The sequence below is a fragment of the Kogia breviceps genome, chromosome 16 (assembly GCF_026419965.1).
Source record: "Kogia breviceps isolate mKogBre1 chromosome 16, mKogBre1 haplotype 1, whole genome shotgun sequence".
Classification (NCBI taxonomy): domain Eukaryota; kingdom Metazoa; phylum Chordata; class Mammalia; order Artiodactyla; family Physeteridae; genus Kogia; species Kogia breviceps.
This window is the reverse complement of record NC_081325.1, coordinates 16160336-16188092: the sequence shown is the minus strand read 5'-3', so window position 1 is coordinate 16188092 and position 27757 is coordinate 16160336. Positions and strand designations below refer to the sequence as shown.

General features: G+C 41.5%; 1 protein-coding gene across 1 annotated transcript in view; it reads left to right on the top strand.

The window, feature by feature from the left end:
• The first annotated feature begins 654 nt into the window (after window positions 1-654).
• MRPS31 (mitochondrial ribosomal protein S31) overlaps window positions 655-27757 on the top strand; it is a 31077-nt gene continuing 3974 nt past the window's right edge. Inside the window, exons 1-6 of the mRNA XM_059041638.2 lie at window positions 655-988; window positions 4963-5247; window positions 10666-10824; window positions 12027-12167; window positions 15510-15589; window positions 19456-19599. Coding sequence (XP_058897621.1) covers window positions 864-988; window positions 4963-5247; window positions 10666-10824; window positions 12027-12167; window positions 15510-15589; window positions 19456-19599 — 934 coding nt within the window. The 5' untranslated portion in view covers window positions 655-863. The remainder of the gene's footprint in view (window positions 989-4962; window positions 5248-10665; window positions 10825-12026; window positions 12168-15509; window positions 15590-19455; window positions 19600-27757) is intronic.

The following is a 27757-nucleotide window of genomic DNA, read 5'->3' as shown; positions in this document are numbered from 1 at the left end:
TATGTACGCTCATGCCCTTCCAAATCTGAGAAACTCTCATCTCTTCTGGGCCACTGTTCACTGCCTTCATACAGGGCAGGAGAAAGCCAGGTCTTTCTCTTGCATTTTTTTTTTTTTTAATCTCTAAGGCCATTTTAGATCAATGAAACATATATGTCTCATGTTTTGAGTCTCCGTCAAAAACAGAGACTGAAAAGGAATACTAATTTATCGTCCAGCATGTCCCATGTTAATCTTGTTTTTGAACCTCCTTGGTGGCCATGGATCGTTTTTTTGTGGTACGTGGGCCTCTCACAGGGTCCAAACGCACAGGCTCAGTGGCTATGGCTCACGGGCCCAGCCACTCCGCGGCATGTGGGATCTTCCCGGAGCGGGACACGAACTCGTGTCCCCTGCATTGGCAGACGGACTCTCAACCACTGCGCCACCAGGGAAGCCCAGCCAAGGATCATTTTGAGAATATGATTAACGCTGTGGATCCCCTCCCCCTAACGCCGCACAGTAGGGTCTGCTCTGCGCCTCATCGTACTTGGCCCCATCAACAGTATTTTGCACAGTTGATCGCTCCCTCCACTCTCAGCTCTCGGGTCAGGGCCCCATCCCCAGCGCCACCTCCTTGCTGACCTCAGTTGACTCCACCTCTGGGATGGGGCCAGAATCGCCGAGCGGGGGGAGGAGTCGTCTGGAGACAGCGGGCTCGGCCGCGGGCGAACCCGGAACACAGTTAGCAGCCCCTGTTGTCCGCCGGCACACGAAGCGGGAGGAGCGCGTCGGGCTGGGGAACGGAAGCGGGAGCGGGGGGGCGTGTTTGTCAGAGGGCCCGTCGTCGCCCCTGTGTGCCCCATTCTGTTTGTTTCTCCGCGATGTTTCCGAGGATCTCGGCTCTCCTCCCTCTTCGCCCCCTTTCCCGCTTCCCTTTGTCCTCCGGAGGCCCAGAGGTATCGGCGGCCGCCGTCGTGCTACTCGCTTCTCCGCATGGAACTGTCAGGTACCGCGTTGCATCGCTGTTGGCCCGGCAGGTTTTCAGGCAACCCTTGTCCCCGCTCCTGCACATTCAGTTCTCTTTCTCCGCCTTCCTGGAGTCCGTGCTATGATCCGCGGGATCTTAGAAGCCGTCGCTTTAAATCTGAACAAAGGGAAATCCCAGAAACATAAAATGACTTGCCCAAGGTCATGGTGACAGGCCTGGTCAGCTGCCCTGTGCTCTTTCTACTACATACCGTGCCTCATCTCTCTCGTCACTTCTCCCTTCATTTTATCCAGGTTCCAGAAAGCGAAGTTGTTTTGTTTTTTTAATCTTTAAAAATTTTTTGCCTCCCAAGACTGTGATGGTTTCATTTTTACCTTCATGATTGAAAACGCTTACCGTGTGCCAGCTCTGGGGTTAAGCCGCGAGTAACAGTCCTGCCATCGCCGAGCGTAGAGTTCCACCACATAGGCAATTCAAGTATAGTGGAGTAGTCGCTGAGATAGTGTAGGTAGCGCAGAGTGCCACAGAATTCATCGAACTGGTCATTGCTGGGTGAGCAAATCGAGACGCCTGACCATTGCAGGAGAGGTTCAGAGTATCCCTTCTGGAAAAGAAGCCTGATGAAATCTAAAGGGGGCCCAAGGGTTGGAGTTAGCCAGGCAAGAAAAAGATTTGCAGCATACTTGGTGTTGGTATTTATTCTCTGAGAACTCTCGTGATTATGAAAACTTAATTCTCCTGCATAGATATTCCATGCAGATCAGTTGGGGGCCCTTTTAAAGGTTAAGTACAGCCCTGAAGCAGGTTAGGAGCAGTGGGGATGGGGAGAAGTAGCTGGATGGAAAAGAATTCATAGGTGAAATTGCTAGGATGTGATATAGGATGAGGTAAGGGTTAGGACAGTCAGAGCAAAGATTTCAGCTGGCCGCTTGGGAGGATTAGGGTACCATTAATGTTAACAGAAGAATGAGGAGCAGCTTTGAGAAGGCTTTTAAAATATGTCATAGTTTTTAGAATACAAAAATAGCTATTTATGGTAAGAGGCCCCTTCAGTACAGAAGAGTGAAAAATGGAAAGTCAGTCTGAGAGGCAAGCTCTTGAATGTGGTTTTGGATGTGCTGCATTTGAAGTGCTGATGAGATGCTGTCAGTGGAAACAAGCCCAGGTGGGAGGTTAGGGCTAGAGTTTTATTATTTTAGTGTTATAGAGTTACTTCCTTATACCTGATTTTCCTGCTATAAATACAGGTTACTTTCTGTAGTACTAGAGTAGTCTTGGAAGGGAACATTGAAGTACGGGTTATATGTGAAATTCTTTCTCCTGATTGCCACCTTTCTGTTATAATACCTTTAGTATTAATTTCACTTTCACATGTAAAATAGTAGAGCATTTTCCTAAATTCAGTGGTACCACATATTGAATATTATAATGTGTCCGTGTACTGATTTTTTAAAAAATACATTTATTTATTTATGGCTGTGTTATTTATGGCTTTGTTGCTACACGCAGGCTTTCTCTGGCTGCGGCGAGCATGGGCTACTCTTCGTTGCGGTGCACAGACTTCTCATTGCCATGGCTTCTCTTGTTGTGGAGCACAGCCTCTAGGTGCGTGGGCTTCAGTAGTTGTGGCTCACGGGCTCAGTAGTTGTGGCACACAGGCTCTAGGGCGCAGGCTCAGTAGTTGTGGTGCACGAGCTTAGACGCTCTGCGGCATGTGGGATCTTCGCGGACCAGGGCTCAAACCTGTGTCCCCTGCATTGGCAGGTGGATTGTTAACCATGCGCCACCAGGGAAGTCCCCTGTTTACTGATTATAAGGGTACTGGTTAAGCAGTTGGTTTTCATTCTGATTTTTAAGTGTCTGATGTGTTAGCCTCTGACATTTTTTTTTTTTGGTGGTGGTACGCGGGCCTTTCACTGCTGCGGCCTCTCCCGATGCGGAGCACAGGCTCCGGACGCGCAGGCTCAGCGGCCATGGCTCACGGGCCCAGCCGCTCCGCGGCATGTGGGATCTTCCCGGACCGGGGCACGAACCCGTATCCCCTGCATCGGCAGGCGGACTCTCAACCACCGCGCCACCAGGGAAACCCAGCCTCTGACATTTTTATGAGCAGATCAAATAGTTTGTTTCAGTGGTTTTGGAAATAGCCATTTCTCTTTTCGTTAGAAGGTCCCTCATCTGGCACTACCACTTACTAACTTTGAGAACTTGAGATACTATTTAACCCAGAGTCTGATGCAGGTTCTTGAGATCAGTTGCACCAGAATCACCTGAGGTCTTAATTAAATTCAGATCCTTGGGCCTGATTCCAAACTTACCAACTGAGAATCTCAGGAATCCATGTTTTAAATAAGCTCCCTAGGTGATTCATATAACCTCTAAAGGTTAAGAACCACTAATTTAACCTTTTTGAGCAGCAGTTTCTTCTATAATATGGGAATAATAAAACCTGTTCTGTAAGAGTATAAGGATTAAATGGCATGTGTAACATAGCTACTCAGATGGGCAGCATCAGCATTACTTGGGAACTTGTTAGAAATGCAGACTCTGAGTTCCTCCCCAAAGGTACTGAATCAGAATTCCTCAATGGAACCAAAGAATCTGTGTTTCAGCAAGTCCTCTAGGTAGTTATTATGCATATTAAAGTTTGAGAAGCAGTGCTCTAGCCTGTTAGCTTCATGAAATTTTTATTTACTAAGGCATCATCAGTGCCTAGCATAGTACCCAGCACAGAGCAGATATTCATTATATTTAATGAATGACTTTTTGTATTTTATACCCTCTTACAGAAACTAACACATTCATTAGCTTTTAAAGTTCTTCAACATTAACTATCAAAAGGTTCTTGGGCTTCCCTGGTGGCGCAGTGGTTGAGAATCCGTCTGCCGATGCAGGAGACACGGGTTCGTGCCCTGGTCCGGGAAGATCCCACATGCCGCGGAGCAACTAAGCCCGTGAGCCATGGCCGCTAGGCCTGCGCGTCCGGAGCCTGTGCTCCGCAATGGGAGAGGCCACAGCAGTGAGAGGCCCGCATACCGCAAAAAAAAAAAAAAAAGGTTCTTAATGCCACAAAATAAAGTTAGATATTTGGGTTCCTTAGAATTGGGAAATCTTTTTTTTTGCATGAGTTTGAAATAGATGTGATTGTTTGTGTTGTTCTTTTTCACAAATAAATCTAAAGAAGAAAGCAGAATGACAACTCTAGCCACTGAGTATTCTTTTTTCCTGTTCCAGTTTAGCTTAGTTTACAGATAGCCATCAGTTAAATGACATGGAGCTCAATGAGAAAGTTGAATAGATTAGAATCACACCCAGGAATTTGTTTGAAGAAAGTAACCTTTTTTTTTTACTGATAGAAATTTCTTTATTTTCATATTGTTTAATTGTGAGTTTTTATAGAGATCTTATATCATGTTAAGAGCAAGGACTTGGCAGTCTGTCAGTTTGGGGTTTGAGAATAATATGTTGAAATTTATTAACCATGTCAGTGTTTCGCAACTTTTTTAATGTCATGGAACATAGACAATGATATTTGTACCAAACCTTGAGACAAATGGGAGGCGGCAACAGACAGGTGCACCAGAGGCCCTGCTCCTCGCCCAGCCACTTCAAGGACCAGGTGGTCAGTATCTCAGCGCACCTGTAACTCATTTGTGCTCACCAGTGGGTCTTAGGCCTTAGTTAGCTCTGAGCTACGTGACCTTGGCTAAGTTACTCCTCTGGTTTCCAGTTTCCTTGTCTGCAAAATGGGGATAATACCTACCTTTTGGAGTTGATGTGGGTATGAGAAAATGTACATAAACTGTTGCACAAGTCTAGGCACATAGTATATGTTCAATAAATGTTAAATTGCTGTCCTTAGAGTTGCTGATAACAGTAATAAGCAAAAGGGAAGGGTTTAATTGAAAAAATTTTAAACACATAGAAGCCGCGTTTTGAGCCCTGTATTATTTTGCAGTGTTTTTTTGTTTTCTTTTCTTTAATCTTTTCAGGACAAAAAATAATATCCAAAGATATTTTGGCACTAACAGCGTGGTCTATAGCAAGAAAGATGAGCAGTCTGTTCCTACCCGTGAGATCTCCAAGGAGACAGAGAGCCAACACAGTGTAAAGGAGAATACGAAAAAAGACTTGGTAAATATTCTTAAAGGAATGAAAGTTGAATTAAGCACAGTAAATGTACAAACAACAAAGCCACCCAACAGAAGACAACTTAAAAGTTTGGAGGCTTCAACTGTCAGACTTCAGAATGCTCCAGAAGATGCCCCACAAAAGAGGTAAATTGAATTGCAATTTGAATGTTTTTCTTTGAAAGTAATTTTTGAAACTCCAGTCTTTTTCTTTTAGAAAAAAAAATTTTTTTAATTAGAGTACATTGGAGATACAGTTAATGAAGACTAAATATTAGTTTGTAAACACAGAGACTAATAATTAAATGAGAAATACTGTTATTGTTCTGTATTTAAATAAGTGGATATCTGTATGGAGTCTAGAGAGAGGGAAAGAGTAGTGATCTAATTGAGAATTCCACATCTCTTACATATTCATCACCTACTAACTGCATTTAATTGCTTCTTTAAGCTGTCAATTAACAAATTATTTACATCCTGATTTGAAGGTTGCTTTGTGTCTCTGAAGGACTTCTTTATTTGAAATTGCATTAAAAAAATTCCACCAGGGATAGAATTTTGACATGTTAATTACAGCTGTTTTATATTACTTCCTTTGACCAGTAATTATCAGGGCTCTCAGCTTACGTGGTTTCCTCAAAGTATTGTAATTACTTGTGCTTGTCAAAGGAGTATAATATTTTACTGATTCTAAGTGCAATCAGTGATATTTTAGCATTGTGTTGTAGTTTAAATGGCAGTATTTTATTTTAGTGATATATAAATAATGATTACACCAGTGACATCGTCAGTTCAAGTAATAAGAAATGTGGCTTTAAGATCCCCATCTCTGACTTCGCTTAGCAGAATAAACAGATAGTATAGGTTTCTATTCCCAGAATGACTTAACATTTTAACAGAACTGCTTGGTTTCTACATTGTATCATATTGTATCTAAACTACCACTGGAAAGCATAATTGGGTGGTAGAGAGTAAGCTAATTCAAACAGGAAATGCCCATGTTAAGTACCTTCTCCTTTTTAGAAAGAATATAAAACAAATAAAAAATATATACATACGTAATTAGGTAATACTCCGACACACATTTATAATTACTTATGAAGAGTGAGGTTTTTTACCCAGCTTCCAGACCTGTTTATGATTCATTTTGCTTTTTATTATAATGATACAATTTAATTAACTATTAATGAAATGGTTAAAATGAGTTGATTGCTTTGCAAAGACTCAGTAAAGATAATTTTAAAAGTTGCTTTCCAATTAGGTATGAATGACACAAGCATAAAAGTCCAGGAAAATTCTGCACTCAGACTGCTTTGTAAGCGTTTTAAGTTCTTGCTCCATGTTTCCACTTTAAAGAAACCAAAATTGGCAATATTGGAGGATGTACTATGGGTGTAGTATACATATAAGAGATGTATCGATACCTTGGAACTTCTATCAGTGGTCCCCTGTTCAAAGAAGAGGCTTTGATCCTATATCAAAAGATTGGTGAATGAGATACATTTGTTTTGAGTATTTAAAAATGTATCTTTTAATGATTCCCACCCCCTCCAGTATGCTTTTTTTTTTTTAAGGAATCTCAGATGCAGAGAATTTGGTTAGTCATCGTCTTTGATTCATGATGTACTGTCATCGTTGCCCCCCCGCCCCGCGCATGGCCCGCTTTTAGCTCGTTTATTTGTATTATATGTCAAACACCCTCCCCCATGTTGATACAGTTACCATGGATGCATAACAATTGCCCCCAAATTCAGCAGCATAAAACAGCCTTTCTTCATGCTCACGGATTCTGTGGGTCAGCAGTTTGGACGGAGTACAGTAGAGAAGGCTACCTCTGCTCCGTGATGTCTGGGGCCTCAGCTGGAAGACTTGGAAGTTTGCGAGCTGGAATCATCTGTGGGTTTGCTCACTCAGGTCTGACAGTTGATGCTGGCTGTTAGCTGACACCTTAGCCAGGGCTGTTACAGAACCACCTATATGTGGCCTGGGCTTCCTCACTGCATGGTGGCTGGGTTCCAGGGGTGAGTGTCCCAAGAGAAAACGAGCCCCTAGGAATTTGTATCGTTTTATGACCTAGCCTTGGAGTCAGACTGGACACCGCAGCTCTCATTCCTGTTCCATATTGATTTTTGAAGGGTTCTTGCTTTTTAATCACAGCAACTGCTGGAGAACCATCTTCACAAAGATATGGTGGCATTGAAAGGAATGCAGTAGTCTAATGTTAAAACTGTGAACTACCTTGAGTTAGTAGTTCACAGTCACTGACAGACGTGGCTGGTATTTCCCTGTGGTACTCCAGGGTGCCTTAGGGCACAGTTTGGGAACCAGGGTCCTGGTCTACATTGAGCTCCCTGTGAGAGGCCCTGGGACCACACCTTTAAGTTTCTAGAATTCTTGTTGTCTGAAGGGCACTCTAAGGCACCATCTTAAATCTTTCTAAGATCTTAACAGAGGGTTTTACAGTCATGCCCATGGCTTTATCTTTAGACCGTCTTCCTAATGCTGCCCTGGATTTGATTACTGTACAGAAGCCATTTCTAAATTTTAGCATCATTTGCTACCTGGAGGGGCTAAGAATGAGAAATGTTTTATTTTTGATCCCAGCAGGTCTTGGCTGCTTTATGTGGGACAGTTCTTTCTTCTCCCTCCTCTCACACTTTACCATCGGCCACTAAGAAGGCAGGAGGCACCTTCAGTATTCTGTCTGGAAGGCTCCTTGCGAGGTCGTCCAATTCATTGAGCATCTCTCTCATTTGCCGTATTACTTCAAGCAATAATGTCGCCAAACAAAGGCCCCCTTTCCTCCAGCTTCCAGGAACATTGAGTTTCCTATAGCTTCCACGTGGCCGCCAGGCTCTGACAGTCTCTTTGCGGCCCTAAGCTTTCTCTAACGCTCGCCTCAGGATCTCTCCGGTTTACCCCCTCTGCCAGTACCCACAACTCTCCCATACATTTTAGGTTTTATTGGTTTTGTTTTATTACAGCAGCACCCAAGCTCCAGGCTCCAAAATCTGTTCCAGTTATCTATCGCTGCATAACAAACCATCCCAAGGCTTAGCGGCAGCCTCTCTCTGCAGTTTGGGCAAAGAGCTGCAGATAGTTGTGTCTGCTCCACTCAGCGTCAGCAAGGGCAGCTTCAAAGCTGGCATCTGGATTTCTCTGAAAGCTTGCCCACGTACAGTACATTCCAGTGCTTGACGCTGCCTATTGGCTGAGACCATATTTGGGGCTCTTGGCCAGAACACTTACCCAGGGCCTCTCCAAGTGGCCTGGGCTTCTTCACAACCTGAGAGCTGGGGTCCATGGACACACGTCTCAAAAGAGATCCCAACAAAAGTTGTGTCACATTATGTGGCCTAGCCTCACAAGTCACAGGGCATCATTTCTCTCTCATTCTGTTCATTGAGGCAGTCACGAGGTCTCCCCTGGTTTCAGGGGGAGGGGAAACTGCCTCTCTAGATGGGCTTGTAGCAGGGTTTTGGAAGAGCCTGTGGGACCAGAAACACTGCTGTCTCTGTGTTATGAAAATATCTGCCACAGCCGTAAACCTGATTACTGTAGTAGTCAGCTGTATCGAAGGCAACATTATCATGATAAAATTGACCCCGTGAATAACTGATTGCATCTGGATTGGGCGAACTATAGGTACCTTATGGTTCAGCGTACTTAGGGCTTCCTTGAGTGCAGTTACTCTTGTAACTGCATGTCCCTCGTAGGGACCACAGATACTCTGCCTGTGGCCTTGTTACAAGAGATACTGGTTCCTGTGGGGCACTAAGCTCCTGCACCTGCGCGATGGGGGTCTCCTATCCTAACTCCTGCATGGCTGTGTGACGTGTCACCCCTGAGTGCTGCAGGGACTCCCCGAGAGGGACACCTGAGGCTGCCCTGCCAGCCTGCTGTGGTTCTGCCCTTTACCTTTCTGAGTAGTCCGGGCCAGGCATGTCATCGGTAGTCTTGTGAGTCTGCATGTATTGTGAAACCTTACAAGACCCCTGGTGGGTGCAGTAATAACCATAGTTTCTAGCTCCTCCTTTAAGTAACATCCTCTCAACCAAGCAACTACCTGCTCTGATTTCAGCTACCTGTTCATTAAGGTCCCCTTTCCTCCAGCTTCCAGTAACATTGATTTTCCTACAGCCCTCACTCTCAGCTTCCCTGAGCGTTTCCAGGCTCTGCCAGCCTCTTGGAGGCCCAGCTTCAGGGATGTGGGGACTTTGATTTGCATGTTAGACATCATTTCCTAAGATAGAAGCCAGTTTTAGTAAAACCGTAATTTGGATCCCACTCATTGTAAAAAATGTAAATAACTTTTTATATCTGGCATATTTTTCTCCTAACTAACCCTAATTTACTGAAGAACAGCTTTTTTTTTTTTAGCTTATGGAAAATTTAAAACATAAAGTAAACAAAATCGTATGATGAAGTTTTGATAATTATCAAATCTTGCCATTCTTGTCATCTATACCTCCACCCACTTTCCATCTCCCACGTGATGATTTTATGTTTTTTTTTTCCCAGGTAAAATTTACATACATTAAAGTGTGCAATTCTTAGCTGTAGGATTTTGGCAAATTGATGTAACCATGTAACCCACACACTTTCCAAGATGCAGAGCGTTTCCCATCTTTACCTTCCCCATCAGTAACCTTCTGTCCTGAGGCAGCCACTGTTCTGACTTCTTTCACCTTAATTTGGCCTCTTCTAGAACTTGGTATAAGTGGAATCATACCATGTATACTTTTTAAAATCCAGCGTGTTTCATTCAGTTTCATACATGTGGAGTAAGCAGAATACTGTTCCATTGCATGGATATATCCCTGTTTATCTGTTCTGATGATAGACCTTTGGGTTGTTTCCAATTTGAGGATATTACAATTAAAGCTTGTATAAACAGGTTTCACCACTTTTATATTTGCTTGCAATCTGTATTGTTTTTGAAATAAAATGACATCTAACTTAAAAATCCACTAATTTATCACTTTCGAGGCTGATCCCTCATTCCTCCACCTTAATCTATTGCTCTGAGTTAGTATTGTGCTTCATTAGGGATCCATTAACTTTAACTTCCAATATTGTAACATTTATATAAAACTGATACCTTATATATATATATATATATATATATATATATTTTTTTTTTTTTTTTTTTTTTTTTTTTCCCCGGTACGCGGGCCTCTCACTGCTGTGGCCTCTCCCGTTGCGGAGCACAGGCTCCGGACGCGCAGGCTCAGCGGCCAATGGCTCACGGGCCCAGCCGCTCCGCGGCATGTGGGATCCTCCCGGACCGGGGCACGAACCCGCGCCCCCTGCATCGGCAGGCGGACTCTCAACCACTGCGCCACCAGGGAAATCCCGATACCTAATATTTAAGAATTCTTTAAAAAAAAAAATTTAGTGAAGTATAGTTGATTTACAATGCTGTGTTAAGAATTCTTGATTTTGTCAGAAATTGAACTGAATGATACTTTTTGAAGGACAAAAAGTTTTCTCCCAAGAAATCATTTTACTTTCCACTGAAGTAATGCCTCTTTTCTCTCATTTGTCTTCCATGTTCTCTTTCAGAAGTGAGTCCCTGAAGCCGGAGTTGGTGGCGGCTGCCTCCGCGGTTGCAGACTCTCTCCCTTTTGACAAGCGGATGACCAAGTCGGAGCTGCTCCAGCAGCTCCAGCAGCACGAGTTAGTCTCGAGGGCACAGAAGGATGGAGAGAGGCCTAAAATTAGGTTGGTGACTCAACTAGCTAGGCCAGTGATGCTATATGTCAAAACAGGCTGGCTTCATGCGAGCGCTGAGTTATATTACATAATACACTCATTTATATATAAAACATGCCTCATAAGTATTAGCAGTTTAATTTCTTTTAAAACTTGTGTGTTAAGTAAGATTTCAGTTTTAAAAGACCAACTGAATGATTAAACTTCTTTTGAGAAGTTACATAATTTCTTGTCCTTGAAAAAGAAGTGGTAAATTCAGTAATGTTATTTAAAATAAAGAAATAAATAATAGAATAAGACAATTTCTCTGAGAAGTTTTTTTTTTAGTTAAATAATATGCTGGTTTTATGCACAACATGATCACACATTTTATTTGTGTTTGAACAAATGCAAGGCAATAAATAAATACGGCTAAATCTCAACTTTAGTATAGGTTTTTGGTTTTTTTTTTTTTGCGGTACGCGGGCCTCTCACTGTTGTGGCCTCTCCCGTTGCGGAGTACAGGCTCCAGACGCGCAGGCTCAGCGGCCGTGGCTCACGGGCCCAGCCGCTCTGCGCCATGTGGGATCTTCCCGGACCGGGGCACGAACCCGCGTCCCCTGCATCGGCAGGCGGACTCTCAACCACTGCGCCACCAGGGAAGCCCACAGTATAGGTTTTTAGTCTGGGTGCTAGGTATACAGATATTGATATCCACTTGTCTGGATGTTTGACAGTTTTTCATGAGGGACACTTTTAATTATGTTTTTTTTTTTTTTTTTTTTTTTTTTTTTTTGTGGTACGCGGGCCTCTCACTGTTGTGGCCTCTCCCATTGCGAAGCACAGGCTCCGGACGCGCAGGCTCAGCAGCCATGGCTCACGGGCCCACCCGCTCCGCGGCACGTGGGATCTTCCCGGACCGGGGCACGAACCCGTATCCCCTGCATCGGCTGGCGGATTCTCAACCACTGCGCCACCAGGGAAGCCCTTAATTATGTTTTAAATGAACATTTTTGAAGAATATCTTTAAAAGGGAGAAAGCCACATCAATCTTAGTTGTCTGTGGTGTTAATAGGCAACATATAATTTTTTATTTAAACATGACTTTTTGTTCAGTATTACTGCATAGAAGTGAAGTAAGAATTAGGTGATATGAATCTGATGTTTAAGAAAGTTTATTACTCTTCTGTAGCTAAAATTTCTTAACACACTTGACCTTTTTCTTATTTCAGTTTCACTGACATCATATCAGATATGAAAGTTGCCAGATCTGCCACAGCAAGAGTTAGCACAAGACCAGTGCATCAGATTCAGTTTGATGAAGGGACTGATGATTCTGTTGGCCAAGAGAAGCCTGCTGATCTGAGAAGAAGGTACTCAGGCTCTGCAGTCTGTTTGGTTTTGTTTGTTGAACTGTAGATTTACTTTGTTGCTGTGCATATCGTTGCTGTTGGGTGTCTGAGCGTCACGGATGCATTTATATCTGCCTCCTTACTCTCCACGTCCCATTTCCTAGAGAGGGAAAGATGTACTGGGTTTAGCAGCCCTACATTTTCCTATATCGTATATCAGAATGGGCCCTGCCTCACACTTACCCACGGTGAATAAAGGTCTCCTGATTTAGAGTAAGTGGAGCTGACTGAATTCTGAACAAATGAATGTTTTGCAAGAAACACTATTTTTCATTCTGATGTGTGCCTAACAGTGTATATTCATGTACTCTCTATATCTCTCTATATAATCATCTTTCTTCATACCTCAGAGAAATAACCCACCATCAGAAAAAGAAAGAAGATCTGTTATAATACCTTAAAGTAGATTATTTGTGGCAATCTGAATTTGGTAATTTGAAGTTCTTAAAGATGCTAAGCCATGCCTTACATAGTTTTTTGGGGTTTTTTTATACATTTATTTATTTATTTTTGGCTGCATTGGGTCTTTGTTGCTGCACACGGGCTTTCTGTAGTTGTGGTGAGCGGGGGCAACTCTTCGTTGTGGTGCACGGGCTTCTCCTTGCAGCGGCTTCTCGTTACAGAGCACAGGTGGGCTTCAGTAGTTGTGGCACATAGGCTCAGTAGTTGTGGCCTGCGGGCTCCAGAGCGCAGGCTCAGTAGTTGTGGCACACGGGCTTAGTTGCTCTGCGGCATGTGGGATCTTCCCTGACCAGGGCTTGAACCCTGTGTCCTCTGCATTGGCAAGCGGATTCTTAACCACCGTGCCACCAGGGAAGTCCTAGGCAGCTTTTTAATGCAGTCACTATATGCACATAAACCCCCTCCCTACTTTTTCAGCTTCTTCCTCACCACCTTCTAATTTTTGATGATGGCTCGAATCATTAAAAATCAATCTATAATATAGCATTCTGATGTAGTTGCATGGTATCATTTCAAAGAAGACTGATTTAAAGAAGACTAAAGTTAAATATTTTGGGGCACTGTTTTTTGGTTTGTTTTTTTAACAAATTTAATGCCTTTTCTATCTTATTTATTTATTTATTTTTGTCTGCGTTTGGTCTTCATTGCTGCACATGTGCTTTCTCTAGTTGATAACTGTGGGGCTTCCCTGGTGGCACAGTGGTTAAGAATCCACCTGCCAATGCAGGGGGCATGCGTTTGAGCCCTGGTCCGGGAAGATCCCACATGCCGCGGAGGAACTAAGCCTGTGAATCACAACTACTGAAGCCCGCGTGCCTAGAGCCCATGCTCGGCAATAAGAGAAGCCAGTGCAATGACAAGCCTGCACACCGCAACGAAGACTGGCCCCCGCTCACTGCAACTAGAGAAAGCCCGCGTGCAGCAATGAAGACCCAGTGCAGCCAAAAATAAATAAATAAAATGAATAAATTTATTTAAAAAAAAAAAAAAGAATCCACCTGCCAATGCAGGGGACATGGGTTTGAGCCCTGGTCCGGGAAGATCCCACATGCTGTGGAGCAGCTAAGCCCGTGTGCCACAACTACTGAGCCCATGTGCCACAACTACTGAAGCCCGTGCACCTAGAGCCCGTGCTCTGTAACAGAGAGAAACCACCATAATGAGAAGCCCGCGTACCACAAGGAAGAGTAGCCCCCACCTCGCCACAGCTAGAGAAAGCCTGCATGCAGCAACGAAGATCCAATGTCACTAAAACTAACTAAATAAATTAATTAATTTTTAAAAAGCTGCCTAAAGGATTCTAGAATAAGGGGAAGCTATGGTGAGATACCAAGTTGTTCACCTGCTCTGACTTGGGCCAGCCTGAGACATTCCGGGCCTGGACTGATTCCGTCCGTTAGAGATGGAGAGGTGTGAGTCGTAAGCACTGGCTTTGGAGTCGTGCTGGCCTGCACTGTGCATCTGACTAAACTCTCATAGCCCCATCAGTCTGCTTCCCTATCTGTGAAATGCTGGAAGTGAAGCCTGCTTAAATGGCTTTCCTGAGGGATAGAAATGTGTGAACGATATATAGTAGATGCATGGCGAATGTTCTTTCCCTTCCCTTCTCTTTAGTACATTCCTCTTATAAAATTCCATACTTTGGTGAATCAGTCCCTCTTGACTGTACTTTAATCCATCATCCTGTTTCCCTGACACATCGCTGAGGGAATGCCGGGTGGGGAGAAGAGGGCAAGGCACTGAGGGTAGTTCTGTAGCCTTTGTTTACAAATACTTGGGGACCTGCTAGAGGAAAACTGTATGATTTGAGATCATCTTATCTAATTTTAACGCAGTATTTTCAGTTTTTTCAGTTAGTTTAATTTAGTAGAAAAAAGTAATTTGATCCAGAAAAGAATTCAAAATTATTTTAAAAACAAACCTTCTAGTTTATAAACTAGTGTTTAGTATGCCAGTAAATTTATTCAAGAATGTGAATTGGGGCTTCCCTGGTGGCGCAGTGGTTGAGAATCCGCCTGCCGATGCAGGAGACACAGGTTCGTGCCCTGGTCCGGGAAGATCCCACATGCCGCGGAGCAACTAAGCCCGTGAGCCATGGCCACTAGGCCTGCGCGTCCGGAGCCTGTGCTCCACAACGGGAGAGGCCACAACAGTGAGAGGCCCGCATACCGCAAAAAAAAAAAAGAAAAAAAAAAGAATGTGAATTGATACACATTCTTGTTGTATGTGCTTCTGTTGCTGTGCTTCCCATAAAACAGTTGATTAAAACATATAAGGAAAAATTACCTGTTAACTCTCTGACATTAATTTCAAGTTAATTAAATAGCTATGTAAAGAGTGTTAAACATTATTTTAAAATTACAGAATGATCGCTTTGTAAGTGGGAATGTTTTGATTTTTCTGTGCAATCTTTTATAATTATATTTATAATTAAGCAGGCAGTGTTTTTTACCCTTAAACTAAGACAAATGTTGACTTTAACAACTTCTAACTTAGCATATTTTAATAGCTTTCCACAATGTTAGGTTTTCTAAAACCTTAATATGAAATGGATCAAATAAAAATTGTGGCAAATTAAGCTGATCTTTTCAATTAGGTATTTTGGTAGTTAAATTGTTGTAACTACTTTGTTGTCTTATGATGCAAAAATTCAGGTGAACTTGTTCCTGTTTTTGGTTATCATTCCTGAAGACGTGGCAATTTAGTTAAAATGTCTGGTGTGGGGCAGCGAAATTATTTTTAATTTTTACATTGAATATTTCATATAACATTTTCTTCTCATAAACAATTTTTGTTGACTGTGTATAAAATATTCATTAAAATTGTTTTTTTCTTTTTCAGTTTTCGGAAAAATATATTCAAGGGGAAGAGGCTTAATATTTTTGAGCTTAAGGCAGTTACTGAAGAGGCACCTGAAACAGGTTTGTTAAGAAAATAACACTATTTCTCAGGTGTAGAAACATTCCATCTTTGAAAAATGTCCTTCATGTTTTGATTGCATAATAATCAGGTATTTTAATATTCCATCCTGTCATTGACCTGGATCTTGCTTATTAACGTAGTTGTTGGGCTTCCCTGGTGGCGCAGTGGTTGAGAGTCCACCTGCCGATGCAGAGGACACGGGTTTGTGCCCCGGTCCGGGAGGATCCCACGTGCCGCGGAGCGGCTGGGCCCGTGAGCCATGGCCGCTGAGCCTGCGCGTCCGGAGCCTGTGCTCCGCAACGGGAGAGGCCACAGCAGTGAGGGGCCCGCGTACCGCCAAAAAAAAAAAAAAAAAAAAAAACCGTAGTTGTTGACATTGTTGGTGTTGGTCAGATTTCTCCCTTGAAATGCTGCAGCCCATGAGGCAATGGGAGGTAAGTACCATCAGCCGCATGAATCCAGATCTATAGATTGGCTGCTAATTTGGGTTAGAACGTTAATGATCACCTACTATTTGCAACACACCTTTGTACTATTACGTAAAGATAAATTGTGGTGTCTGCCCTTAGGCAGCTTACTATCTAGAAGAAGAGATAGCATTTATAGATGCTAATTTATTGAAGTGATTTAGAGATTATTTAGGAGATGGGAAGGAGAGCGTTCAGGGAATATATTTGGCAGACTTGTAGTGTTTTTTTTCTAACACACAGTTAGTGTTTGTTCTCTGTTCTTCCCCCTTTCTTCTTTCGGCAAGAAGTCAAATCCTTCACAGTCACCATTTTAAGCCTAATTAAAAGAGAAATAAGTGTCCTCTTGCGCGACATTAAATTTGTTTTACTGATAATTTAAAATAAATGAAGAAACACCATACAAATGGTCTTAGCTTATAAGTGACTTTCATTTCTAAGGATTATCAGTTAACTTTTTGGACCTTGGTAGAAATAATTTTATTTTTGATATTTAAGTTTCTAGGCCATCTTCCAGTGGCTCATTATCTTTCAGTTACTTATAAAAACATCTGATTTTCCCACTATTCAATAAACTCCTAGATATTACGGGCTGGGTCTCATTGATTTTGTATACCCAATAGCCCCTAGCCAAGTGGCTTACAAATAATAGGAATCAGTTATCTTAAATCTTAAATCCTTTTTGAAACAAGTTGAGCTATAAAATAAATATCCATGGAGGAAAGGCATTAATTCAATCACTGTTCATTTAAGCTGAAGATGAAGCTAAGAGAACAACGCCCCCCTTCTTGTACTGTGACAACTGCATTCTGTCCTCTATGATTGATGAGAAGGAAATGCAAAGTGCACAAGCGTGGAGAATGGATCACCTCTGCCCTGTTGAAGTGGCAACTCTTTTTTGGGGGGAGAGCCACACCGCCCAGCTTGCGGGGATCTTAGTTCCCGGACCAGGGATTGAATCCTGGCCACTGCCGTGAATCTTAACCACTGGACCACCAGGGAATTCCTGAAGTGGCAACTCTTAAGCTTGCCCCAAAAGGGGAATTTTTTGTCAGGGCAGCTGCTATGGTCCACCTAATGAACAGCCAGAAGAGGTGCTTGGGTTCTTGAAGGAGCCAGCTTGCTTTTAAAAAATAATAAATTTATTTATTTATTTTTGGCTGCTTTGGGTCTTTGTTTCTGCGTGCGGGTTTCTCTAGTTGCAGCGAGCAGTGGCTACTCTTCATTGTGGTGCACAGGCTTCTCACTGCAGTGGCTTCTCTTGTTGTGGAGCACGGGTTCTAGGTGTGTGTGCTTCAGTAGTTGTGGCATGTGGCCTCAGCAGTTGTGGCTCGCAGGCTCTAGAGTGCAGGCTCAGTAGCTGTGGCACATGGGCTTAGTTGCTGCACGGCATGTGGGATCTTCCTGGACTAGGGCTCAAACCCGTGTCCCCTGCATTGGCAGGCAGATTCTTAACCACTGTGCCACCAGGGAAGCCCCCAGCTTGCTTTTTTGTGTGTGTGTGGGGGGTTTTTTGTTTTTTTTTTTTTTTGCGGTACGCGGGCCTCTCACTGTTGTGGCCTCTCCCGCTGCGGAGCACAGGCTCTGGATGCGCAGGCTCAGCGGCCATGGCTCATGGGCCCAGCCACTCCGCGGCATGTGGGATCTTCCCGGACCGGGGCACAAACGCGTGTCCCCTGCATCAGCAGGCAGACTCCCAACCACTGCGCCACCACGGAAGCCCCCAGCTTGCTTTTTTAAAGCAGAAATCTTATTCCTAAAACTGAAATTAGCTGGCAAGGAGGTACTGAAGTTATATGTATTTTATAAAACAATATAAAATGATTATGTTCTAATAAGGAAAATAATGCACAGGTTTATATAAATTTACTCTATTGAAGGTACTGTTTTAATAAGTATACTTGCATGAATCTGAAGACTGTCCTTTGTTTCCAAATACAAGAATAGCAACAATGTGCAAACTTAAATTTAGTGTTTTTTCACTGCTGTTTCCCTACTGTGTAAAATAATGCCTGACATGTAGCTGGCATTCAGTAATTATTTATTGACTGAATGAATGAGTTCTTCCATCTCATGAGTCCCACATTTTGCTCCCCCCTAAATTCTTACCACTGCTGCAAAGGGTATTGTCGTAGGTCCGACCGCTTATCCTGGAGTAAACTACAGCGGAGAGGCAGTTTAGCTTAACGGAAAGAGTTTTTGGTATTGTGTAGATTTGATTATTCAAATTCAGATTCTGGTATACTAACCTGTCTGAGTCTCCCTTTTCCCACCTATACATACATCTCAAGGATTAAATGAGGTAATATAATTAGTGTCAGGTACAGTGCCTGGAAAGAGTTGCAGCTCTTAATAAAAGTGATGATGGTGATGATGATCATGGAAAAGACATTAAGTTGATCAGTGCCCACTGAATAAATTTAAAAGTTGTAACCATGATAATTAAGTTATTTTCTGTTATGATTACTCTAAATGTGGCTAATTAGCCTAACTGCTGGGATTTTTTCTCTGTATCAGATGTTCAAGACCAACATACTTCACAACCAGCAGTCAGTGTGTGGTCAGGCATGGTCATACATGAACTTCCATGTACAGGTCTTTGTTTGGACATGTTTTCTTTTGGGTAAATACCTAGGAGTAAAATGGTTGTATGATAACTATATTCTTTCTTTCCTTCTCTCTCTGTCTCTCCCCTTCCCTCCCTCCCTCCTTCCCTTCCTTTCTTCTTCCCTCCCTTCCTTCCTCCCTTCCTCCCTCCCTCCCTCCCTTTCTTTTCTCTCTTTCATCTTTGTTGCTGTGCGCAGGCTTTCTCTAGTTGTGGCCAGCAGAGGCCACTCTCCGTTGCGGTGCGTGGGCTTCTCACTGCAGTAGCTTCTCTTGTTGTGGAGCACAGGCTCTAGGCGTGCAGGCTTCAGTAGTTGTGGCATGTGGGCTCAGTACTTGTGGCTCGTGGACTCTAGAGCACAGGCTCAGTAGCTATAGTGCACGGGCTTAGTTGCTCCGAGGCATGTGGGATCTTCCTAGACCAGGGATCAAACCCATGTCCCCTGCATTGGCAGGTGGATTCTTAACTACTGTGCCACCGGAGAAGCCCTGATGATAACATTTTAAAAAAGAAAGATAGGGCTTCCCTGGTGGTGCAGTGGTTGGGAGTCCGCCTGCCGGTGCAGGGGATGAGGGTTTGTGCCCCGGTCCGGGAGGGTCCCGTGTGCCACGGAGCGGCTGGGCCTGTGAGCCGTGGCAGCTGGGCCTGTGCGTCCGGAGCCTGTGCTCTGCAGCGGGAGAGGCCGCGTTAGTGAGAGGCCGATGTACCACCCCCCCCCACAAAAAAAAGAAAGAAAAAAAAAGAAAGATATTTACATGGAATTGTGCGTAATTTGCATGTTTTTATTCTACAGAGGCAGTACCTTCTCTTTGGGATGTAGAATTTGCTAAGCAGTTAGCCGCAGTCAATGAACAACCCTTTCAGAATGGTTTTGAAGAGATGATCCAGTTGACAAAAGAGGGCAAATTGTGGGAGTTCCCAATTAACAATGAAGCAGGTAAGTCTTAATGCCATAGGTTTATAAAACTCAATGATTGAGATTAAATCTGGCAGATGTTCAGTTGTAGGTTTTGGATATTTACCTGAATTTTAAAACTTTGTGTAAACATCTTTGTGATGTCCTAAAAGAAATCTGACAGTGTTTTTTTTTAAAAGAATGCTACGATTTCACTGAATTCTAGTTGTTGGATAAGGAAAATAAAGTAAAATTATATGGCAGAAATGCATCATGAATTTCTGTGACATAGAAGTGTTGAGAACTGCAAATGATGACAGTTTTCTACTTGCTAAAAGCAGGAGATTACCTGGTAAATCTTCTAATACATTAAATACTGGGTATGAGATCATCCTTCAGTTTTGGGGACCATTACAACCTTCAAGTTTTATGCTGGTATCTTTTATTTAAAACTGCTGCATTAATGGGGCACAAGTTTCTTGTTTTCAAAGTCACTCAAAACAAATATGTTAGGAGGCTTTGAAATTCTTTGGCTGCATACCCAGATGCTTTGAGCCAGTAAAAAAACATTATCTCCTTTCCTGGAGATTTTTCTAGAGGTGTTACATCTTCCTCCATCAAAAGGAAAACAGTATTGCTATGCTGTTTATTTTTTATGGCGCCCATGATGTCATCAGCTAAACATTTCATTGAATTTTTATTGATGTATTTTCAGTTAGAAGGGATTCATTTACTTTTATGGTAAGATTAAATAGAAACTGCAAAGACCTCAGGGAGTCTTAGGAAAACGCAGTCTGTATTTTAACCTTTGCAGTATTATGCTGCACTGTAATAGTTTCATTTTTGATAACCTTTCATTTGTTATAATAAGTGGAGTGGTAGCTTAAATAGTCTTATATTTTCATAAAGCAATCTTTTGTATAGGAAAATTTTAGGGACTTACAGATCCTTTAGCAAATTCTTAATAATTTGTATATTTGTATGATATATTCAGTAATATAGAAATTTGCATTTCATCTATTAAATAATATGTATTTTTTAAAGTATACTTTAAATATTTTTTAAAGTATTATGGCTTCTACATTCTAGAAGGTATCAAGATAAGGTAAAAAAATAAAAATAAAAACCAAGGACTTTTATTTGTGTAAGCCTGAGTTCAGATTCCAGCTATGTCAGTTATTAGCCATTTGCCTTTGAGGAAATTATTTAACCTCCTGAGCCTTAGTTTTCTCATCTGTAAAATTAAAGATACCTCACTGGAAGAATGTAAGAATTAAACACGATATTGAGTTGCTCAGCACAGTTCTTGGCATATAATACATAGGAATAAATGTTAGTTCTTTTCTCCTCCTGTATGATGATAGAATTTTAAAAGTAGCAAAAAAAAACCTAACAGAATACAAACTATGATATTAAGGGAAGACTTCGTTCCATATTTGACGAAAGTTGGGTGTTCCGGGTCCTCATGGTTCAAGATACGGTTTTAAAACCCAGTATTGAGGTAGAATATGTGACTTTACTTAGGAGAGACAGTGAGTGTGGTGGTTAGAGATCAAGTTCCCGAGTGAGTCTTCATCTCTCCAAGCCTCACTTCCTCCATCTTATACAATGAGGGGAATAATAATAGGATTATTTTATGGGATTCTTCTGAGAAACAACTCATTATACAAGTAGAGCATTGTCACCATCATCATTCCTGTTTCTACAGCAACGATACTGTGAGGGGATTTGCTATTATAACTATTTTCTCTTCTATACTATAGCATCTTTAAATCTTAAAATATTCATGAGGATACTGTGTATTTTCTAGGAGCCACCAAGTAGGAAAACAGAAAAGCATGAATTGGCAGTACATGGTCATCAGCAGAAAAACATCTAAGTTCATCAGAATCTTGAGTGTCCAAACTCCAAAGGAATTTATCTTAGATTTGACCTCGTTTCTGAGAAAGTGTAATTTCTGAAAAAGGAAAAAAACATGTTTTCTGGTCAGGTTGGGGAGATAAATGTGACAAGTGTCCATATACACTGTACACATTATTGATGCTTTGGGGTCGGAAAGGGAGGTATCTCATTTCCAGCTCCTGAAGGCAATTGTTATTTGAACGAAAAACAGGAAGGGAACTGTGGAAACTTTCTCACTTTGATCCCTCCTCTCAGTACACACTTAGGATCTTCTGAATACTTTAAGAGGACCGGCCTTAGAACCTGGAGCCTCAGCCATTCAGTAACATTCTTTTATATTTCTTATACTTAAATTTTAAGAGTAGTAAAACATCATGCTCTCTCTCCTAATAATTAGCTTCATGAAGATTTACTTTGATGTTTTTGGGAAAAGATGTTTTGTTGTGTATTTAGGGACTCACCATGTCAGTTTGGGAACATAATACCAAAAATGATAAAATGCATGTCTCGTGTTTACAGTTTACTTCCCAGTGTTGCGTTTTTCTGTTATATAAAAAAATTGCAGTTGTTTGTTTTGCCACTTAAAATGTAAAAATTGTTTTTCCAATTTGAAGTAGCTTTTTGTCAGTTTTTAAAACCTGGTTTGTCCCTTCTATGTGCTTTGTGAGCCGAGAGATTTATAAAAGCTGTTAGATGGAATTATTCCCAGTTAGATTTCGTAGTATTTGTTATCTATTGGATTGATAATAAGATCACTTCTGTTTTAGCTTTGGCTTTATCTAAATTTAATCTCATTTTTAACCACTACCCAGTTAACAGAGTCTTGCTCTTAAATATCTATTAGCCATGTACATGCCACCAAGTTACGGGTGATTTTGAAATACGCTCCAAGAGTAATTCTCAGTTTAGAGGCTTCAGTGGGCCAAAATGCTCAGTCATGGATGTCAGTCACACTTTTGTTTTTATTCTTCAGTTGGTTTAAACTTGTTCACTTGTAATGTGCCATCCTTTGCTAGGGTATCTGGAATGTGTGCTGTAATATGAGCTAGCAAGAATAGTGAGAAAAATTCAGAATTACCATAGAACTCTAAAGAGGGCTCTGTTGTTATGTGGGAGGGTATAGTGTGGAGAAAATTAGGGCAAATATAAAGATGATTAAGTATGTGTTGTCTGAAACAATCTGTTGGTTGTTTGAGATGGTGGCCTTTGAACAAGAGCCACAGAATACTAACAGGAAAAGAAATAATAGTTTTGACAAAATAGAAGTGGAAACGAGTCAAAGTGAAAGTGACTGAATTTGCTTCGGTGCTGTAATACACTCTTGTCAAAAATAATTGGTCATTGCTATTGCTGGATTTTTACCGTTTATTTGCTGTACCATATTTTTAGCTGTATTCAGTAATATTTAAAGGAGAATTAGACACAGATTTAACCTGAGTTGATTGTATAACATTTGGGATTTCCTTGTTGTATTTAATTTCCCACACTCTCTTATTTCCTCCTTACTCTGTTTCTTTTGTTTATTAAAAACTATTTTAAATTACAGAAATAAATATATTAAAGTTTACTTGCAGAAAAGTTAAATAATATGGAAGAATAGAGAATATACCTTTACCTCTCAGTTCTCTTCCCTTTTTCTGAAACAACCGTTGTCACAGTCCACTTTAAATGGTAGTTTCACATTTATCTGTTGGTTTGTTCTATATGGGACCATAAAATGGAACTATTTTACATATTCTATAGTATGCCATTGTATGAAGGCACTGTAATTTATTTTACCATTTTCCTGTTGATGGATGGAGCTGTAGTGAATCTTTTTATACATATCCTTCTGTATATGTCTGAGTACTTCAATTCCTAGAAGGGTCAAACAATAGGCATGTTTTATATTGCAATAACTATTGGCACATTTTCTTCTAAAAAGATAGCCAGCTGACCCTCCAGCTGGTAGGATGGGGGCGTGGGGCGGCGTGGAACGTCTCCGCATTCAGCACACAGACTTCCACTTCATCCCCCTTCTTGTCAGTTTAGTGACTCATTCCTCTTTCTGTTTTAGTTTCTCCAAAAAGTGAACTTCCCATCTTCTTTGGGAAATGGATGGTGTAGTCATCTAGAGATATAGGTAGAAGATGGGAGATCTAAGTAGTCCCTAAACCAATTTTAATTAATCCTCTTTTTTTTGTCCCTCATCCCATTCCTAATTTCAGTGGTATATGCTGCCACTAGTTCCCGAAGCCTTTGAAGTCTGCTTAACTTGGTTTTAGCATCTTCGACTCAGCTGAGTCAGTTACTACTTATCTGTCCACTGTCCTTCTTCTAATGTTTTGCTGATACCTCCTGTCTGTTGTTTCTTCTTCTGTTCTCTTTGTCTTTTTATTCCTTTTATTGCCATGTAGTAGATATTACAGGGGAGCAGAGATTTTTAAAGCATGGGTTCAATCTGCTACATTTTAACTAGAAGTCCTTGTTGCTTCTCTTTTAACTGTTCAGAATGTATTCAACCAACAGTGATTGTAATTTGGACACAGTCAGATCTGTTAGCCTTTTCCTGTTTAATCTATCTGGAACTTATTTTTGTGTATAGTATCCCCTCTTTATCTCTTTCTCGTTTTTTCCTTTGTTTTATACTTGCTAGTACCACTTGGCTTTCATTCACTCATTGACTTATTCAGGAAGAATCTGTTCATTACGCCCTGCTGGAACATTCTGAGTTAAAAAGATGGTTGATCTCTCATCTAGGGGAAGAGTAATAAGAAATAAGATCACCTATGCCCTTAGATGCTTTTCCACCTAATATAGCATAGTCATAATTGCTATACCCACCCATTAACTGATTATAACTTTATGTCAGAGATAGTCGACCTGTTAATGATTTAATAAATTGATTATTGAGCTTGTGTTAACACAGCTATTTTTAAAAATGATTTCTCTTGCTCTTGCAAAATTTTCTGTCTTAAGTCTTACATTTTAAGTACATCTAAGGATACTAATAACTAACAACAACAACAACAAAATCTCAATCCAGAAGTCACCCTTGGATTTTTTTTTTTTTTTTTTTGCGGTAGGCGGGCCTCTCACTGTTGTGGCCTCTCCCGTTGCGGAGCACAGGATCCGGACGCGCAGGCTCAGTGGCCATGGCTCACGGGCCCAGCCGCTCCGCGGCATGTGGGATCTTCCCGGACCGGAGCACGAACCCGTGTCCCCTGCATGGGCAGGAGTATTCTTAACCACTGCGCCACCAAGGAAGCCCCACCCTTGGATTTTTGAGAGCACTTATCACCTTGATTTATTAAGTTTCCAGTGCTACAGACCTTATTTTTTAGCCCTAACATACTCTTTCAAATATATCAAACATGTAAACCTGCCCTGTTTTTCACATTCGCCATATTGGTTTTTTGTTTGTTTGTTTGTTTTTGTTTTTAAGAATAATTGTCACAGGAAACTGTTAGCAGTGTTTGACGATATGGAAAAGACCTTTAGCAAAGCGAGGCTTTTATTTTTCATTTTTTACCACTCTGGATTGCATTTCTCCCATTCCTATCCCCAGTGCAGATGCCTTAAAAACAAAAGGAAAAAAAGTGATGGGCTTCCCTGGTGGCACAGTGGTTGAAAGTCCGCCTGCCGATGCAGGGGACGCGGGTTCGTGCCCCGGTCCGGGAGGATCCCACATGCCGCGGAGCGGTTGGGCCCGTGAGCCATGGCCGCTGAGGCTGTGCATCTGGAGCCTGTGCTCCGCAACGGGAGAGGCCACAACAGTGAGAGGCCCGGTACCACAAAAAAAAAACAAAAAATGGAAAAAAAGTGAAGGAGTAACAACATGCTTGCTTGGTGGTATAAACTATTGAGAACCATAGAGAATTCTGAATGGGATTCAGAGAAGGATTTTTTTTAAACAATAATTTGTCTTATTTTTTAAAAATACATATGCATTTAGGGAAAGGACTAGAAGGATATAATCACACCTTAAAAGTGATTAGTCTTGGAAGTGATTAGCCTGGGAAAATGTGAGTAGAAACTTTGGGGGGTTATAGGATAGAGAAAACTTCCATTTTAAAAATTCCTGCACAGCTTTTTCCCTGTATTTCATTGAATATGACTACTTTTGTCTTTCACCGTTTTAAATATCTCTGAAATCGTGATGCACCTGGTTATGCTAGTCAGGCATCAGTGAAGGAGCAGCTGTCATTGCCTGTTGTGGATATGCATCCAGATTTGCATTAGGGGCGTCAGAGAAGCCATAGTGGAACACTCTTAAGAAATGCTTCATCGCAAATATTCTTAATAGAAGTTGGAAAGCACGGCCGCTGACAACTCTGAGTTGAAAAGCCAGTTCAGAAGAGTTGGATTCTGAATGTGAAGAAGTTTTAGGAATACCTCAGCCGATCATGTCAATCAGTTTTTGCTACATCACAAACCACCCCAAACTTACTAAAACAACAGCTAAGTTGTAACTGCTCATGAGCTTATGGGTTTTCTGGTTGGTTTTAGCAGGTTGGCTGGGCGTGGGTTGTTCTACAGTAGCTTCTGTCAAATGTCTAGTTGGTGCTGGCTGGTTGGTGTCTAGTTGGTTGTCAGAGAAGGCGATAAGAGGGTTATATGTCACTCATCATCTCACAGGCTAGCCTGGGCTGTTCACCTGGCTATAGAAGAGTTCCTAACACAAGGAAGAGCAAGCGCTTTTCAGGCCTTTGTTTGCATTGTGTTTGGTAATGTCCCATTGACCAAAGCAGGTTACCTGGCCAACCTCAAATTTAAGGGTTGGAGAAACAGGCTGTATCTACCTCTTTATGGGAAAGGCCTTTATGGCAAAGGCCCATTGCAAAGGGGCATGTATACAAGCATAGGAGTAGTATGCGGCCATGTGGCAGTCTAACGCCTTAATTTATTTCTTGTGTGTGTTTTAGTTTTTATAAAAGTGATGAATAGATCTTTAAATGTCCAAATGAAATTTTAAAAATTTATTTCAGTAAGTGTAAGATAATTGTAAGTGATTAGAGAGCATTTTTAAACTTCTTATTTTGAGGTAATTGTGGGTTCACATGCAGCTGTAAGAAATGATAAATATCTCACATACCCTTTACCCATCTTCCCTCAGTAGTTACTGCCCACGTAACCACAGCACAGTATCACAGGCAGGCGGCCGGCAGCCATATCTTTCAGCCATGTTCAGATGTCACCAGTTCTACAAGTACTCCTTTGTGTGAGTGTGTTTGTGTGCTTAGTTCTGTGCAGTTTTATCACACATGTAGAATCATGTAATCACGACCAACCGCAGTCAGGATACAGTCAGGCGAGTTCTGTCGCCTCAAGGATCTCTCTTATACTCCTTCATAACGGCATCCACTCACCTCCCACGACCGTCCTTAGTCCCTGACCCTTGGCAATCTGACTAAATCCACTTTCCATTTCTATCATTTTGTCATTTCAAGAACGACGTACAAATGGAATCACACAGTATGTAACCTTTGGGGATTGGCTTTTTTTTTTCCCCACGCAGCATGATTAATTCTCTGGCGATGTATCCAAGTTGTTATGTGTGTCAATAGGGGTTTTTTGCTGCTGTTGTTTTTTATTGCTGAGTAATATTCCATGGTTTGAATGTCCCTATAGTTTGTTTAACCATTCCCCTGATAAAAGACATCTGGGCTGTTACAGTTTTTAGCTATTACAAGAAAGGTGCTGTAAATATTCGTGTAGAGGTTTCTGTATGAATACAAATTTCCATTCCCCTGGGATAAATACTCAGGAGTGCAGTTGCTGGGTAGTATGGTAGTTACATGTTTAGTTTTTAAAGAAACTTCCAAGTTGTTTTCCAGAATGGCTATGCCATTTTATATTTCCACCAGCATTATATGAACGATCTAGTTTCTCCTTCTCACCAGCATTTGATGTTATTATTTTTTCTTTTAGATGTGTTCATATTCTGATTGGTGTTTATTAATATTTCATTGTGTTTTTCATCTGCATTTCCCTAATGGCTAATGAGGTTGAACATCTTTTTCATGTGTGTGTTTGCTATCTGTATCTCTTCTTGAAATGTGAAATGTCTCTTGGTTTTTGCCCACTTTCTAGTTGGATTATCTGTTTTTTTCTGTTGAGTTTTGAGTTTTTAAATATATTCCATATACTTCATTGAATATATGGTTTGCAAATATTTTCTTCCAGTCTATAACTTGTCTTTGTATCCTTTTAACAGATTCTTTCACAGACCAAAAGTCTTCAATTTTGATGGGGTCCAATTTTTCCTTTTATGGATTGTGCTGTTTGTGTCAAGTTCTTTGCCAGCCCTAGAACCAGA